The sequence below is a fragment of the Ambystoma mexicanum genome, chromosome 2p (assembly GCF_040938575.1).
Source record: "Ambystoma mexicanum isolate Mex_15411 chromosome 2p, UKY_AmexF1_1, whole genome shotgun sequence".
In the NCBI taxonomy this organism is placed as follows: Eukaryota; Metazoa; Chordata; class Amphibia; order Caudata; family Ambystomatidae; genus Ambystoma; species Ambystoma mexicanum.
The window spans coordinates 239,799,550-239,818,520 of NC_090923.1; the positions used below are offsets into that span (position 1 = coordinate 239,799,550).

Consider the following 18,971-nt stretch of genomic DNA (forward strand, 5'->3'; position numbering starts at 1 on the left):
GGTGAGATCGAGCTGCACCTCTCTTCAAGGAGCAGAGGACCTAAGAGCGGACCTAAGAGTGGGCACCCGCATGGTGGGCCAGGGGCCAGGCGACTCACCGATGGGGAAGAATGATGCAGCTGAGCCGAGAGAAGCTGTGGTAACTCTGTGAGTCAGTGAGGGACCCTTGGGTGTTCACAGACAAAGTTAAGCAGTATTATGCTTACCAGAGCCAAGAAAAAAGTAGGCATGGCCAGTGGAAGCCATGGAGGACCAGTGAATGAAGAAAAGCTGGCCACAAGAAATGGATTGCTCCATCTGCAGACTGCAAAAGAAATTACCAACACCAAAGAAAACCAGTGAGTCCACCCAGAAGCAGTGGAAACACTGGATTGTTTCGGCGAGCATGTAGGTGTGAACATTTGGGAACCACTTCGCTCAGAAAGAGATAAAGAATGGACCCATTGAGAAGGGGGTTTAAATCACAAACCACAGCTTTTCTAATGTGTACATGTACACAGTGTAAATTCTTAAGAAGCAGAGCAAGGAAAATATATCAGAGGGATATATTATCGAACATTATATATAAGCAGTTGTTGGAGCGTGCAAAGATCCTGAGCGAACAGAGGTCCTGGCAGGAGGGTATATCAGGCAGTCCCAAGTGTGTGAATCAGAAGTCATGGCAGGAGAGTATAGAAGGCAGTCACAAGATTGTGAATCGGACCTCCTGGCAGGAGAAGTTACCAGGTAGTCATCAGTGTGTGAAAACAAGGGTTACTGGCAGGAGAGTATACCAGACAATTATAAGTGTTTGTATATCCAATTTCAAGAGTGTGAAACAGAATTCCTGGGAGGTGAGTATATCAGGCAACTGAAAATTAAACAAGAAAGAAGAAAGCACACCAACTGAGAGAGAGAAATACCAGGCTTCCTGAAAGAAACCAAAATTGTATAGCCAGGCTGTTTTGTGTGCAATTGTGGTAGTGGGCCACCATAGGCCCAGAGAACTGTGTAGATAAAAACCTCAAGGAGTAAAGAAGAATCCAGGGGAAGGGATCTCCTCTCTGGAGCCAATACTTTTTTCCCTGAAGAATTTTCACTTGAAGCATTTAATCTTTCTTTATGTTGTTGTGTATACAAACCTCAAGGAGTAAAAAAAGGAATCCAGGGGAAGGGAACTACCCTCTGGAGCCAAGACTTCCTTTCTTGAGAACTTTTGTTTACACCATGTATTCTTACTTTATGAACACTTTCCTAAACCTTGCCAGGTTAAAGACATTTTCCCTTTCCACCTGGGGCTAAGTTTATAGTGTGAGAATCGAAATAGAACTTTGGACACAGGAAGACATGGCTGGATCCTTAGTTTTGGTTTAGTTAGGGAAGTTTCTGTAGAGCAGGGACAAAGAGACTTTTTCCCTACCCCTTTTATTTCCAATAAACGTCTTCAACTAAAAACATGACATTCTTGTGTGGAGTATTATTCCTCACTCCTCACACTTTCCTAACACCTGCTGGAAGGCAATCTGCTGACTTTCTTGATTTGATACGCTGGAATGTTGGTGTAGATGGCCTTTGCATAGTCTAGCCATTAATTGATGGCATAGCCTATTATGTTCATGCTTATGTTGGCATCATCTATGGCTCACTGGTTCTTTTACATTACAGGACAAGGAAACAGAGAAGTTGAAAGAAGAAAAAGAAGAAAAAATGAGGCAGGGTGCCTTAATGCAGAGGTTTGGAGACAAGAATGTGAACGTTGTGTTTTTGTCATTGTTGAGTTTTAGGCATTTGTCATGCAACCATGCCCCAAGAGGAGACAAACAATTAAAGAGGTTCTGGAAAAAAAATTATGTTAGAGGAGATTTTCATGTTGATTTGTTTATTGTCAGCACAGGAATAGAAGCTGTTTTGTTGTTCCAGTGGGGGATCATATAAATATTGAAAAGGAGTGTCGACACGTGGAATTCCTTGGGCACTCTGTCTGGTGCTGGACAATTGGAGTATGTGAACCATGTCAGTCTGACATGTCAAAGGGGGGTAAACCGAACAGAAAGTCACAGAACTAGTCCAGACTTGGACCAGCTACTCATGAATTCTTGCCATTCCAGGAGACAAGGGTAGTTCACTGTGTTAAGTATCCAGTAGGTCCATCAGTGTGAGCAATGAGAGGGCACAATATTATGCTGCATCAATGATGACATCTCAGATATTGACCAGTGCAGATGGAGTGAAGTGTTTTGGTCTGAATACAAACTGGAAGATTTCCATAAGGAAAATGTGTTCCACTTTTACAAGGATTTTGCAGGTCATATATGACCGTAGTGTGACATAGTTTGAGGATGCACACAGGTCAAGAGAGACCATTAGATGAGAGCACTAAACAATAATAATTGATAGTAATAAGAAATGAGCCTTGCCAAAATGAGAGGTTAATGGCATCAGTCATATGGATGGCCAGGATATTTGCAAAGTCGACTAGGAGTGCAGCAGAGCAGATGTGATTAGATTCTGCGGTGATGTTAGTCTATTTTATAAGAAGAATGCATTTCTTTACGGTTATTAATGGATTTGATGATTTATGAGAGAATTATGTAGTCCTCAATGTTTTGAGCTGAAGGGTTGTTTCACCATTTGGTTTCTAACTTCCAGATCAGTGATTTATTGGTGGCTAGGTCTGGAGTGAACATGTGGTCACAGGATTTCCATCCTTTGTCTGTTTTCATTGGTATCCGGTACGTAATGATATGTATAGCTTTGGATTTGAGGGTAGATAGTAATAAGGAGGCAGATGTTTCTTCTGTGAGTAATGATAGTCAGATTCGAGAAAGTGTTTAACTCAGCAGAGAAAAATGTCCTTATTTGAGTGGAAAGATGTGAGAGTGTCCATCTGTGAGGAGATGGGGAAAAGTTGATCTGAGGTAGAGAGTTAAAATAATATGCAAAAGATGGGGTGAGAGGGGCTATATAGTTTGATGCCATATCTACAGATCAATTTGAGACAGTGACCTTTGATCTGGGTGGACCCTTTGTTGAAGATTTTGAAGTCCAGCAATTTGTAAGTTGGTGAAATCTTTGGTGATGGTTTGGTTTGAGTCTTCCACACATGGTGGGAATTGGCTAACAAGTGGTAAGCCGTGTAGGAGGAACTAAGAAGGGTAAGCGGGCTCCAATGAAATGTCTGGAATCTCTGGGAAGCTGGTAGATTACATTAATGTTGAAGATTAAGCCCAAAGTTGAGTTGCAGAGGATGTGGGGATGCTCAAAGCTTCCTTCAAGTTGGTGGGGAGTTTTGAGATGTTAGGGGATGATTTGTAAATAACAGCAATGCCTTTGGTGTGATGATGAAAGGTATGGAGTTTCTCTGGATTACCAGGAGGCGAAAGACATGTTTGGATGAACCGTTGAACTGTGTTTCTGTTATAAAGAGGTGGGAAAGATAGGAGTTCCCAATGGTTTCGTGGATGTTACAGGCATGATACACAACACAGAAGATATGGTGTTGAGTAATGCACACTTCACAGAATAGGTGGGAATGAGATGTGGAGGCTGCAATCACATAGCACATGAGTGAAGGACACTAATTAGGGAGAGGTGAAAGCTTGTGGATAAAGTGGAGGAGGATTAGAAGGAGACTGAGAGGGTGCAGAGTGGGTGACGAGGAGGAGAGTGTCAGTTTAAGAAGTTGTGATGGGGCCTTCCAATGGTAATTGAGTAGGGATATTCAGAAGATCTGTGTGAGTGATGGAAGATTTTCTGAAGTAATCACTCAGCTCTGGAAGGCAGTGGCAAAATTGCCTGCAGTGAATGGCAGAAATGTCGGCCGGTGAGTTGTAATTGATGGTGAGCCTCAAATAAGCTGTAGAAATAAGGACTGATAATATATATATAATAATAACATTATACACCAAATTTTGTAACTGCTGTAGCATAAAGATCAGTTCAATGGGGATTAAACAAGGCAAAGATGGCTGCCAATTATTGGTAGAAAGTCCTCTCCCACTTTTGAGGTAGAGAATACTGAGGGAGGGTAGATCCCAAATGAACATGGCTGCTGAGTCCTCTTGTTATATTGCTTGGAGCAGTCAAACAAAAATACATACTTTACAACTGTACAAATGCATCAAGCAAATTCAGTTTTCCTGCCTGCGTACACCAAGGTGGTTGCAGTGATTAAAGACTCAATACATTAAAGCTCAGAAACCATGTACATATATATATATATATATATATATTCAAGGAAAAAACTTTTGTTGCAGGGATGTTAAGTTGAAAATGTAATGCAACAAAACCCCTGAAATTCAGCTAAAGCTACCTTAACTTCACGCTTCCTGTTGTGCAGACTATGAGCAGAATGATGACATCACAGATCACATCACTGATGACATCGCTAATTACATGTTGTATGAGAAAACTGATGAAATTACAAATCACATCACTAATGCCATCACTAGTGACAACACTAATTACCTGACAACAATAACTGGCCTTAAGCATGGCCTTCAGCCATGGTCAGTGTGCATGGCCAAATATATTTTAACACATGAATAGGTGCTAGACACGGCCTTCAGTTATGGACAGTGATGACCACCTCCCCCCATGTGCACTGAATATTTTAAAACACTGTCTACAAACCACAGGTTTTGGCCTTTACCGGTGGATGCAGCTTTCAACCATTTCCACTGTATATTATATACACTGGTCAGGCACTAGCCATGGACATTAGCACAATACATGCAAGTGGCTACTTTCTTTGGCTGTGCCCACTATATATTTTAACATATAAATGGGCATTAGCCATGACAATTTAGACACTATAGTTATAAAAATATCTGTAAAAAAAAATGTAACCGCGGGTACCGACCTACACATACCCGCGGCTATCTGTGGTCCTTTGTCACCTCTGATAAAGCTGCAAGTATTGGCAAAACAGATGGGAAAAAATGCTTCCAATCCCTTCCAGGCCATCACTGAGGGAGCCCCGTTAATTGAATCAAAAGTTATCAACAATAGAATTTTGAGGGGTTCCTATGAGTCTCCAACTCACCTTAACTATAGAGAGGCTGTCACCGCTCTATTTATTTATTACATTTGTTACACGCCCAAACCCAGGGGTATCACAGCGTCGTTACAGACATCTTTGGCATTACTTAGAAAATCATCAAATACATACATGAGGAAGGACAGCATTACAAAGAAGACATTATTGCAAAGACTTTTAGCATTCATAGGATGAAAACAGTGCAGGAATCAACTTTATTTACATGTTCTGGGTCGGGCCTCTGCTAGGTAGGCGCCTAACTAGCCCTACAGAGGCTGACTGATGTTAGTCAATCTGTCAGTTTGCTAAAATTGGTTAAATAACCAATTTGTTAGTCATTTTTTGAAGCAGTGGAAGGATTCTTCGTTTTTAGTGTTTAATGGGAAGGAGATCCAGTGTTTAGAGCCATAACCTGGAAGCTACTACCCCCTGCTCTGGTGCTTTTGTAGCAAGGAACCACAAGGAGCGATTTATTGTTGGATCAAAGTGTTCTGATGGAATCTTTGTTATTTATGGCGTTAATAATGTAGACAGAGGCTTTTTTTGCAAGGCGTTTGTGGGTGCCACATAGTGTTTTGAAAATGATTCTGGCCTTAATGGGTAGCCAGTGTATCTCCCTCCTAATGTTGGAGATATGGTCAGATTTCTTTATTCCTAGGGCTGCCCATAAGGTTTTGTTTTGCATTAATTGTAGTTTGCTAAGGTTGGTGTTGGATGTCCCTAGTAAGAGAGCATTGCAATAATCCAACTTCGATAGAATCAAGGCCCTAGCCAAAGTAATGCAGTTAGTGGGAGTGAGGAACTGGCAGCTTAGAGCAATTAATGTAGATGTATGTGAAGTGGATGACGAGAGTGCACTTAAATGTTTAGCCATGGTGTGATTGGCATTTAGGTGTACTCCTAAAGTTTTTACTTGTTTAAGTACTGGAATCAACGTGCCGTCAATGTTGATAGATGAGTAGTCTGAATGGAGAGGACCTAATTTGGATTGGGGAACCCACGATGAGAATCTCTGTCTTCACATCATTAAGGCAAAGGCTGCTCATGGCCATCCAGTTTTAGATTATGGTATACATTTTATTGATGGTTGGTGTGTCCTGGTCATAGTTCGCTGAGATTGGTATGAGGATCTGGTGGCCGCAAATGTCGCTATGACACAGCACCTCGCTACCTCGCGCAAAGATTCTCTGCGCTCCCATCAATCAGACCCACCACATCCAGCCACACCAACCGACTATCCATTCCTAAAAGCCTCAGGATTAGAGCAGGCGGCTCTAGCTTCCCAGTTCTAGCAGCTACCAACTGGAACCTGCTACCTCCCTCTATCAGAGGCATTGAATCCCACACGGTATTCAGGAAAGCAATAAAAACCATACTGTTCGTGTAAATTGCCACAATGGACTGTACTACATATATGTATTCTCCATTTGTCCCTGCTCGTCATGCCAACATGTAAGGCACTCGACTACTGTAACCTTGTATTGAATAATGTAACCTGTGCGTTCTTGAAACAGCGCCTCGATGCCCCCGGGCTGCTAGGCGCTTTACAAATACAAAAAATAATAATAATAATAATAAAATCTGTAGAGTTTGTGTAGATGACACCCATGTCATCTAGTGCTGAGAAGAGAAGCTTCATATATGCGTTATATAGAGTCGATGAGAGACATGGCCCTTGGGGTACCCTGATGGGGACTGGAATGGGATCCGCGGCTTCTTTGCCGATGGAGAATCTGGACGTGCGTTCTGCTAGAAAGGATTTCACTCACAGTGTGGCATTTCTGCAAATTATTAAATCATTAGCTAAGGTCATACATAGTTTATCATTATCCACAAGGTCAAATGCTGTGGAGAGGTCTAATAGCAGTAGTATGCAGAGTTTCCCAGAGTCCCTGATGGTGTCCATCTTGATTTTCAAGTCACGGAGTGCTGTTTCCGTGCTATGGTTGGGCCTAAATCCAGACTGTCTAGCTCCAAGGAGCTGGTTTTGTTCGAGATGTACTTGGATTTGTGAATATGCTATTTTATCAATGATCTTAAGAAGGAATGGGACTGTGGTTATTGGTCGGTAGTTTGTGGGCACAGACGGGTCAAAGGTCATTTTTTTAAGAAGTGGGGTGACCGAAGCTTCTTTAATACTGGTCGGGACCATGTTTGTGTTAAAGGAGGCATTGACAAAATTGGTAATGATAGGGGTGAGGGTGGAAGCACATAGTTCAACCAGTTGTGTTAGGAAATGACCCCCTTTGCAGTTGGAGGCTTTTAGTTTGGAGATGGTTTTAGTCACTAGCTCTTGGGTCACTGGGGTGAAGTGGAATAATATGTTAGTGTTCTCGTTGGCTTTTGTACGGGTGTTATAGGGGAAATTTTTTTCAGGTAATATTTTTCTTTTAGTGTTAATTTTCTTTTGTAGCAGAGTGATTTTGGATGCTAACACATCTTGAATGGTGTGCACCATTCTTTGCTAGATTTGGCTGGGGTGGTTATTGGGGTAGGGTTTTCTAACTCTCTGAGTATGGACAAAAGCTCTTTTGAGTCTGATGAGGCATTGCTAATACGAGTGTTATATGCATTCGCTTTATGAGTAATAATTGCCGCTTTGTAGATTTTATTTGCTGCTTTAAAGGCAATAGAGAAGTCTGGAGTGGGAGATTTTTTGTTGATGTACTCAAGAGATCGTTTAGTTCGTTGAACCAGAAGGACATTCTTTCATCTGCATGTCATGTTTTAGTTGCTAGTGGAGCTACCGAGTCAATAGTGGAGGTGAGGCACTTGTGATAGGTGTCTGCCAGGAGGCATTGGTTGTTACTTGTGAGTAGGTTAGTAGTTAGGGCTTTGCTAAGAATGGGGGCTATGTTCTCAAGTATAAGCTTGCAAATATTTCTAGTTATGTACATATCCATTGTCTTAGTTTTAGGAGGGCATATCTTGTTGCAAGTAAGAGTGCAATTTACACTGAGGTGGTCCGTCCAGTCAAGGGGCGTGATTGATTCGACAGCTAACGTAGTGTTATGTGTGAGTATCCAATCCAGTATTCTACCCTTAATGTGGGTGGGGGCATTCATAAATTGTGTGAAATTCATATCTTTATGTGCAGTGTGAAGGGTTTCTGCTTTGTGGTCTTGATTGTCATTAAAGCCTAGATTAAGGTCACCAAGTATAATGTATTTAGTATTCGGTTTGATGAGCAGGGCTAATAGCAGAGGTATGTCTACATCTGGATGGGTATAGGTATTAGGTGATCTGTAAATCACCACGAAATTGATAGTGGTTTTCTGGTCAGTTGCAAATTTGACTAGGAGGAGTTCGTAGCCTACTATATCTTCGAGGGGGCAAGATCTTAGTTGTAAGTTGTTTGTAGCTATGATGGCTACACCACCTCCTTGAAAATTGGATCTGTCGGTCCCAAGGATGGTGTAGTCAGGTGGGATAGCGAGAGCTAGCAGCGGTCTGGATGCTTGGTGAAGCCAGGATTCTCTGACTACTAATAGGTCCAGTTATTTTTCAATAATGAGGTCATGTATCTCTTTGGCGTGGGCTCCTAGTGACCGGGCATTGATGAGGGCACCTTTCAAGTGAACTGGAGGCTCAATTTCGGGTGCATTGGAGGTAGTTTGAGTTTGTGCATCTGAGGAACAGGAGGATTGTTTAGTAAACACTATCTCTGGTGTCTTATGGCATTTTATTGTGAAAGTGAGGGTTAGGCTTAGGCTGTTTTGGTGTGGCTTTGGCTGAATTATGATGGTGAGGGTGTATTATATATATATATATCAATAATCTCAATAGGATCTATTTTCACCTGGAGCTTTTCGTGGATAGGCTTGCTGCATGCATATGCATAGGACCAGCTGAGGGATAGTAGAAGAACTTAAAGAGTCATCCTGGATTGTCTTGCCCAATCTATTGCTATGATTGCAGAATTATCTTAGAATGATAATATGTATTTCCTGGATGGAGCCATACATTTTTTATTATTATAGTGATTGATTTGTATAGAATGAACTGGATTGTAGAGCTGGAACTCTTATGACCAACACATTGCTCTAATGCAGGCATATTTTCCATGTTACTGGACTTGCTGCATGTTTGGGATTACCAAACAAGGTAACGCTGAAATTGGTCTTCTGGATAGGCACATTTCTGTAATGCATGCCTGTTACTGTGGAACTGTACTTATTGCATTGTTTCTGTGACTATACACTTCAAAGCAGGGCTTGTTCTTGTACATTCCCAGGGCCAACAACATGCTTTCATGCATTCCCCATTTCTCTGCTTCTGTATTTAATGCATTATTGAGGATACCTTAATAGGCATATTCGGAATTGGTTTTCTGGATCCACATATCAGCTACCTTTCTCTTACACAGACATGTTTTCTATACTCCTGCAGTAGCTGCATGTGCTAAGTTACAAGTTACCAAGTTGCCGTTTCCAGTCTCGACCGTGGAGATTCCTGGCGTGGCCTCAGGTGATGGGTAAGAGAGGGGAGGAGCCATGTGGCAGGAGCCACTGTCTTCTTGGCATTATACTCTTTACCATAAAGGTAGAGCTGCAATTGATCTTCTGGATCTGCACGGCCTGCATCTTGCTCTAGTGGAGGCATGGTTGCAGAGTTAGTGAACTTGCTGCATTATTCGGGTTACCCTAAAACGTAGAACTGGAATTTGGCTTCTGGATCTGCTTAGCAGGTTCATTTTATTCACTTATTCATGTTTTGTATGCAACTCTGCATACTGCATTATTTAGGCCATCATAGATGGGAGATCTGGAATTTGTCTTCTGCCTTTGCGCAGCTAGCACCATGCTTTAAAGCAGGCGTGTTAGCGGTGGTACTGAACTAGTTTCATTATTCTGTTTACCATATGGGACAGAGCTGGCATTACCCTTCTGGGTACTGACATTCAGCCACATGTTCAGATGCCCAACCCTACTCAGTGGATTAGCTACTTTACCTTACACTGTGAGTTGTGGGAGACTGTGACACCCAAGCCTTACTAAGGCAAAAGAATCATTTTTCTTCTCCTACGCGGCTTGCTTTTTTGTACATGGTGAAAACCACGTAGAACGCTGCATCTTACAACCCCAGAGGGGAATTTACCGAATGATCGGTGCATTTTAGATGTAGGACAAGGGTCCAAAAGCCGTCCCTGATATTTTCTGTGAAATCCTTAACATTCAAAGGGCCATGTAACTCTAATAAGCACTTTCAGCAAGTCTGTCTTTTCATCTTTCTTGCAACACCTAACCCATTTATGTGCAGCTGTGATGTCTAGATCAAGCCTTCTTGTCGCAAAATAAGACTCCTGTGAAGCTCGTGGGCTTAGAGATTTGCATACAACTCAAGAAACCAGATCTCGACTTTTAAGACATTCGGGTGGCACTATAAATGAGTTCCTTTGGACTGGTTTGACTGCCCTTCACTTGCTATCAGTCCTCATCTTTGACCCCTAATTTGCTACTCACCACTTCCATCCCCTTTAGATAACATTGGCATACAGCATTTTTCATGTGTCTCATTTTTCAAGTAAGCAAATGCCAATCAAGGGCGACGTTTGTTTTACTTTGGATTTGATGTTAATTGGTTGATTGGCCCGTGCCAGCCTACAGCTAATCGCACCTATTTCAGAATAGACTCTGTGCGAGTGCAAACATGTTTAAAGATCTGTCATGACTTTTGATTGTTGAACATATCTGGCGCAAAACGTGTGTCCTACGATTAAAACATTTAATCGAAGGTCAGACGTTTTGTAAAACAACAAATAAAATAAAAACATTAAAAACACATCATTGTTGCAAGTATGTCCATAGAATAGGTGCATGCTTTGGTTACTGACCTAAGGGTCGGCTTGGGGTTTCCTTGTACCTCGCAGCTCAACCTCACTCTCTTTTCCTCGGGATCCAGGGGGAAGATGACGTCGGTGGGCTCCTGGATAAAGGCGGGCCCATGGAGCGCCTTGTCATCTGTGGAAACACAACAGCGAGGCACTCAATAAGACACGTCATTACCATCCCAGCAAGACACAAAAGCACAACTGCTGCAGAATGGGAAAGAGAGCCTGACAAGGGTGCATCTTGCACGAGCGTGGTGCAAGGGTGCTTATGCACCCTCCTTCTCAGCCAGGAATAACTGACTAAACAGGGGTTGAACCCCAAAATCTGGCCCAGACCAGCACAATTTATCGCTTGCACAAGTATAGGAGCAGCATTGGCGCGTCAGTGCGCATTCAATTATTCTGCACATATAGAGTAACTGGACTAATATATTATGTTATCGCCTGTCCTTGTATATGTGTGGCGGTGTGTATGTGCGTATAGGTGGGCGAGCCTGGTGAAGCTGAGACCAGCCCTGGCTCCAACGGGGAACCAGCCCGAACCTCCTTTCAGGCCGGTACCCCTGGATTGCCACGGGCCCCATCATGGCTGCCCAGTGCAACAAAGAAAATAAAATAGGCATTTCTTTACATTTTGCCTGCGACGCGCTGGCAAAATGGAAACAAATGGCTATATGTGAAAAATAATAAACGCGACCCTGATGGCAGCTCGGGTGGCGAGAGGTCACCAGGTGCGCATGTATTTTTTTTCAAGGTTGACTATTTCTTTTCCTTTTGCCTGGGCCAAATGTAAAAGCACAAAGCAATAGGGTGCTAAGCACCCAGAGGAACCAACAGTCAGGCAGGGCACAGGTTCAAAGACCTGCCTCCCCTCAGGGGGCCAGACAGTCAGCTACACCGGCCTGGGGGTTGGACTACAGCCCCCACTACGCACATCAAAGACCCAGGACTCCCTTGGGTCTTATAAATAAGAGCAGCAAGCTCTAAGAAGGTACAATCTGTTTGTGGAACCTGAACGGGGACCCAAACAAACAGGAGGTTCGCTGTTCACTCAGCGTCCTCCACTCTTTGCTTCTTTACCACAAAACCCTCCCACCCTACAAAAGAAGGGCGAAGAACAAAGAAAAGATGAAGGAGGACACTGGACAGTGACCACTACAAGTCGTGGGACAAGAAAGCGGCATGGGCCAGAGGGGGTAACCTCAGGACCTGGAGCCCAAAAGTATGATATTATTATGATATGTGATTATTGTTATTCCCATAACCATATCTGCACAATAAAATCCTACAGCCTTTGTATTGCCAACACTTGACAAAGTTTGTGCTCCAATTTATTCACTGGTGAAGGTAAGGGTTCGCCCAATGTAAATTGTTTGCATATGGGTTCAGCAGTTATGCCTGTTCCGCCAAGCAAAAAACGGAAAGAAATGCCCATATATGAAAAAATGTAAAAAAAAAATGCGGCCCTGATGGTGGGGCTCGTTCATTCTTTTCATTTTTCTGGGGATCCAGGGGTTTCATGGGCTCGGCCCGTGGTGGGCTCCTGGAGTCAGGCCTGACCACCAGGCACGGACCTCCCCATCCCTATATGTGTGTTTGTTTAAAGTTGAAACGCAAACCAAACACTTCAAGCTTAGGTTTAGGGGTCTACACCGTGTAATTTAATATTCATGCGTATGAAAATACATTAATTTTTACAAAGAATGGCAGTTAACGATTTACACAGTTGTTTCCTTTTTTTTGGCCTCTGAAAAAATCCTCCCTTATTTTTTGTTTCAATCATTTCTTCCCTTTGTAGATTTTCCCAATTAATTGTGTTTCTGTTACAGTATCCACACACAAACCCACGCACACATACACAAACACACCCACCTTCCAAATAGGGATGGCGACGCCCAACACGTTGATTGTGTTTAACCTGTTAACTGCTGTGTCCCCTGCACATCTGGGATATGGAGGGGGCGTAGATGGGAGGGAACAGAATGTTTTTCTCCCCATTCTCAATTCCAATGCAAAGTTCCTTTCATAGATCCCTTGTGGTTTAGAAGCACTGAATAAAATCTTATTTAACTCATATTTTTTGTAAACTATGGCTATGTTGCATACTATAGTAATACACTCTGCTATGGGGGCAAGGGGTGCAGGGCAGGTAACCTCCACCCAGCCTAAGCCAGCCCATTACTGACAGAGTCCACCTCCCAGGCAGGGTTTATCACTATTACAGACCGGAGCTCCCTCCAGGGTGTTAAGAGTTTGATATTTTTTTTCTTCTGTCTGGACTCCACGCAACAAGAAGGTAGAATTAGATGAATACAGTTAGATGAAGCGGGAGTAGGAACGGCTGTTTTCTAGGATGAAAAGTGTGGTTTTGGTGGTGTACGGCGAGTGTTGGGGAACAAAAAGTATGGCGGATACTTCCGGGAGGTGCTCTGATGGCGGACAGACCACGTCTGGATGCTGCGGCCACATGATTGGCCTGATTCACTCCCCCAGGTGCTAATTGACAGTAAAAGCACACATTTCAACTAATACATGATTAATAGACATGTACGTAGAAAGACTTGATTTTGCGGTTCTACACATATTATTTCTTATTTATTTGTTTATTTTTATTGTTGCCTTTTTGGTAACATTATACCCAACACAACATTTCTTATTTATAATATTGACCACTATGGATTTTTCAGATACTCAGTGCAGACCTATTTATTTTTCAGGAAATTTCTCTGAATATTCAATGCCTGTGTCAGGAGTACCAAGACAATCGCCGGATGCGGAATACAAAGAGGATGGGCAAATGCATCTACATTGCAAAATAATCCTTGACTCCGGCCCACATATGAAGGGCACCCAGAGCCCAACTTCCTGGCCAGAAAATGCACGCATTTTATCATAACAAGATGAGACCTTCCATATTCCAGGAAGCAGCTCACTTGAAAGTAAATTAGATCTCAGCCAAAAGGTGTCTCAGACCTAGAAAATATATCCGAGAGAGTGCGTCTAGGGAACTCTTTAATGGTCTACAGACATTGGGGGTCATTACGAGGTTGGAGGTAAATAACAGTCCTTACCGTCATGGAGCAAATACTGTGTCCGCGTAGTAAAGAGCCTGCTAATAGAGGGCTATTACGAGTTTGCGTGCACAAGCTTTGCACCATGCCGGTAATGACATTACCATCATACCATTAAAGTCCAAAAAATGGCCCTTAGCGGCATCATGGAAAGCACAGACAGCACTACCGGCATCAATGGAAACGCCAATAGCAGTGAACGCTATTAGCGGTGATCGTTAATAAGTGGAACCAGAAGTAGCGTCATTGCACAAGAACGGGAAAGAGCAAGGCGGCCATCTTTAAAAACACAATCCATTGTGATCCTCAGCACTCAGGACCTGGCACATATTGCTGACTACAGACATCACCATCCCACAAGAAAATCTTGCTCAAGAGCGCTTTAATGAAGACAAACTAACAGTGCTGGCTGAGACCCTGGCTGACAATGCTGAGGTTGTTTTCGCAACCAGCTTCAAGAGAGAGGCAGTGTTAAAGAAAAAAGAAATCTGGGAACTTGTTTCCCAGAGTCAGCGTGGTAGGCAACACCACACGCACAATAAAGGATATCCGAAGAGATGGGGTGACCTGCGCCTGAAAACAGGAGCCAGGCCGTGGCTACTGGTGGAGAACCAAGCTCACCAATAAAGCTAAGCCAGTGGGAGGAGATCTGCCCCAGCATGATTGGCAGGATGGCATAGAGTCCATCGAAGGTGTTGGCGAGATGGAGCGTGGCACTACCTCATCGGCAGAAGGAGTTGAGTGTCCTAAGAAAACACTGTAATGGAAAGTATGATGATAGTCCACCCATTTGTCTGTCTAAAGAGGCAATGCATGGCCCAACACATGCACATTCCCTGCCTTAATGTCATCCGCAGCACAGACACATGCACATGCATGTAGCATGGCAATGCCATACCTGACACACACCACACATATATGAAAATGGCATAAGTCACACTGCACGCAGGCCACAACAGAAATGCATGTCACATAGCATACGCCCGCCCCAACGTGAGTGACCCCGATGGATGCCTGCATGCTCCACCCATATAGCAAGCAACGTGATCATCAAAACTCCACTGCCTAATCCCCTCTAATGTGTAGAAGAGCAATGATACAAATGTATGCATGATGCTTGTCAAACCATCCCTCATGCCGTCCCTCTCATGGTCCCCATAGGCTCAGATCCTGACAGTGAGGCTCAGCACTCACCCCACAGGCGACTACACCCCAGAAGAGGGCCAGGGATGAAGGCAACAGGCCTTCCACCTCCAAAGGGCCAGACAAGCCACGACAGGCAATGAAGAGCAATACAGCCCACGATGCCATGCCACTGGTGCTGGTGAGGCCCATCACCACAGTCCTCACAAAACCTGCGACACCTCCACAGGAGACAGTCGATGGGGCATAATCTGCAGCAAACAGCTCTGTTGGGGAGGCAGCAGCAATGGCACCCCTGGCAGATGATGACGTGCAGGGCCAGGTGTGTGTGCCTGTCGAGGACAACTCCTCGGACCTACATGCAACACCAAGTCCCGCCCCATCACCCCAGTTCACACCTGTCGACTCCTCCCACGACACCACCCTGGAGCAATCTGGTTGAGAGTCCGTACAAGGGAGCATGAGTCCCACTGAGGACCCAAATGGATTTGCCCATATCTCACACATGCACCCTCCACCTCCACTGGTGTACAGGTGGGGGTGCAGCAGGCAGAATATGCAGCACAAAGCCAGGAGGAGCTCACTGCCCTAGTGAGGCAGTTTGTGGCAGACAGTGCCCAAGCAAGGCAGGAGGGACGCAACAACACTGCGTCCCAGAGGCAGGTCATTGTGGAAAGCACCAATAGATTATGCAAGGAGGTGTCTGCCCTGAGGCAGGTGCTCACCCGCATTGCAGATTCCATGGAGGCTGAGCTCCAACCAAACCAGCCCCTCTACGCAGGTCAGCAGGCACCCTGCACTGCTCGGACATGCCACAACCAAGTGGAAGGATGTAGATGGGGAAGCCTGATGAAGGCAACTGACACATGAAGCATTTGCTTGGACACCATGTGTGGGGGAGTTGTGGAGGGGAGGAGGAGGGGGGTGAGGGTGTGTGGGGGAGTTGTGGGGGGAGGTGGACGGGGGTTAGGGTGTGTGGTGGAGTTGTGGGGTGAGGGGAAGGGGGGGAGGGTGTGTGAGGTGGAGGGTTTGAGCACTTTAATCTTTTTTGGACAGTTAAATACACCCGTTGTGTGAAAAAATATTCTTGAGTGGACATTCCTTATTACATATTTGTCATTTATTGACATACAGTGCATATTGTACATGTACTCCCACACCCAGTGCCCTCTGTCCAACTTTCATGTCAGCCTCTGCACCCATGTGTGTTAGAAATGTTGTGCAATCACTGATTGACGCACAGCACATCCCTCCTGTGCATCGGCACCGTGATGATGTTCACCCACATCTTCTTCATCCCATTCATCATCACCAGGTGGTTGCAGTTCAATGTCTGGGGGCAGGGGCACGTTCCGTCGGATACACATGTTGTGCAGCATGACACATGCCATGATGATCTTGGCCACCTTCTCATGCCTGTAGTGGAGTGCCCCACCCGACCCACTAAGGTAGCGAAACCGTGCCTTCAACAGTCCAAAGGTCTGCTCGATGACCACATGGGTACGGGTATGGGAACGATTGTATTCCTCCTCGTGCCTGTTCTGTGGGTTCCGGACAGGGTTGAGGAGCCACGGCTTCAAGGGATAGCCACTATCACCTGCATGAGAGGCAATGATAGGTATATGTCAGTCGAATCATGATGGACAGCTGTACTAGTCACACATGCCTGCAGATTATCGTTGGTCACATGCACATGTCCGTGGTTGTATGCACACAATTCTAATGCCCTCAATGTGTTCTGTGCCATGGACTTATGGGGTGGGTTGCATCTCCAAGATGATACACAGTGTACACTGCCTGTGATGTTGCTCATGCATTGTGGGTGCATAACGCTGTGTTTGTGTCAAATTTGTGATGTGCTGTGTTCTGTATGATTTTCTAACTGGCAGCATTGGCAGTAGGCTCTGCAATATTAGGCATTCAGCGCTGATTATTACGATGGTGACATGCTGCACTTCTGTGGTGGTGGTGGCCCTGTGACAGGCTGTGGATTCCTTTGGTGATTTTGTTCAGTGCACTCCCATGAATGCTTGTCCTGTGTAGTGATTTGATGCAGACATTTACATAGTGAATATTCACAGCATGTCGCTGGATTGTGTTACGCAGGGTGAGGCACGATCAGGGCTGTTGCTAGGTCTGGAAAAGATCCGGGGCTACGCTAATGGCAGGACTGTCGGGACTCAGGGCTAGCTAGCCTTTTGGTTGTAGCCCCAGAGATTCTATCTGGGGCTACAACCAAAAGACCAAGGGCTATAGCCCCCAAAGCCCCCCTTAGCAACGCCTCCGGGCAAGATTATGGGTGGTGGACGTGTTGTGGGATGTGGGGTGTTTTTAAGTTTGGCATGTTGTGATAGGTGTCCAGTTTACTTCATTGCTATGGGATTTGGTAGCCATGTTCAGTTTGGGATACTTTGGGCCACAGTGATTTTTGGTGTGGACACCGTGCTGTCACATCAACAATTACCCCATGGTGGTGTGTGCATCTATCCTCCCCATTTCACTGCTGTCATGCAACTTACCAAGCAGCCAGGCACGTCGTCCTGTATGTCGCTCCATGTAGCGTGGTAGCGTGGAGTTCTGCAGGACCATTGAGTCGTGTGTTGATCCAGGATATCGGGCACAACAATGTGTGATGATCTTGCTGGCGTCACATACCATCTGTACATTGATGGAATGGTATTGCTTGCGGTTGCGATACACCACCTCCATGGCATGCGGGACCACCAACTCCACGTGGGTGCAGTCGAGGGCACCTATACAATTTGGCATGCCTGCCAGTGCAGGGAAGCCAAATTTTGTATCAAATATCTCCTGGGGAGTCCGTGGTAGGGATATGTAGTCCCTTGTGTGCTTCAGGAGGGCATCCGGCACTTGGGTTGTGATATGCCATGCATGTGCCCGACTGTGTGCAGGTGTCTGTGGCAAGGAAATGGAGCACCGACACAACCTTCAGTAGAGGGGGGATGGCCGTGTGTATTTCAATAAGGCTGACAATGTCATTGTGTATCATGTCCACGATGGTGGTGATGGTTTCCCGGTCCAGACGGTACAGGGTGTGGATCTGCTCAGGGGGTAGGTTGAATGGACTGGCTCTGATGCGAGGGATTGGGGGCTGCCTGCATGGTACCACTGGCTGCACTGGTGGGGCATGCTGGGCCTGTCTCACCCTCCTTCTCCTCCCCTGTCTCCTCTGTGGTGCCTGCTGTTGTTGTTGTTGTTGCTGGTGTAGCAATGCAAGCATGTCTTCCATCCCCAGTATTGCTACTACTAGTGGAATCATTTTGGTGTGGGAAGGGGTGTGGTGTGTGGGTGTGCTCCTTTTGTGCTGTGCCAGACTCCATGGCCTCCACCTGTGCTGATTGTGTGCACCTGTGGCTGTTTGAAACACTGAACATAGCAGTTTACGGGTGCTTCTATATGCCAATATTGCAGGCATGCCGGTATCCCCTATTAGCGCCTTCATGATGCCGGTATTTGCATGGCGCCTGACTTGTGATGTCCTCCTGTTAGCAGCATCCCGGTATTGCCGGCCTGAAGGACTGCATGCCCGCGCCCTTGCCGCTATTAGAGGCACCATTATTAGCTGTGCCTCTAATACAGGGTTCTTCAGTCGGAATAGCCCGGAGCCGTATGCAATGCCGGTAATCCTTTACCGGCATCGTTTTTCCATTACATCCAACCTCGTAATGACCCCCACTGTCTCCATTTCTAAACCTTTCCTTTCCTTTGTCAATAGCTGTAATTGATTTATTTTATTATTATACCATAATTCAGGCATGGAATTCTATTTGCTACAGGACTTTGAGTCGAATCAGATATCATAGCTTTAGTTGGAGGTGGCCTCTTATCTGACCTATTCGTGCGGCTTGCCATCCTTGCATATGATGCGGAAAAGAAGAATACAGGATCA

At 45.0% G+C, this 18,971-nt stretch overlaps 1 protein-coding gene across 3 annotated transcripts in view; it reads right to left on the reverse strand.

Moving 5' to 3' along the window:
* Nucleotides 1-18,971, reverse strand: part of LOC138566364 (contactin-4-like) — a 1,270,454-nt gene that overhangs the window by 780,773 nt on the left and 470,710 nt on the right. For all 3 annotated transcript variants that reach the window (XM_069643524.1, XM_069643525.1, XM_069643523.1), the window contains exon 3: nt 10,851-10,977. In XM_069643524.1, coding sequence (XP_069499625.1) covers nt 10,851-10,977 — 127 coding nt within the window. The remainder of the gene's footprint in view (nt 1-10,850; nt 10,978-18,971) is intronic.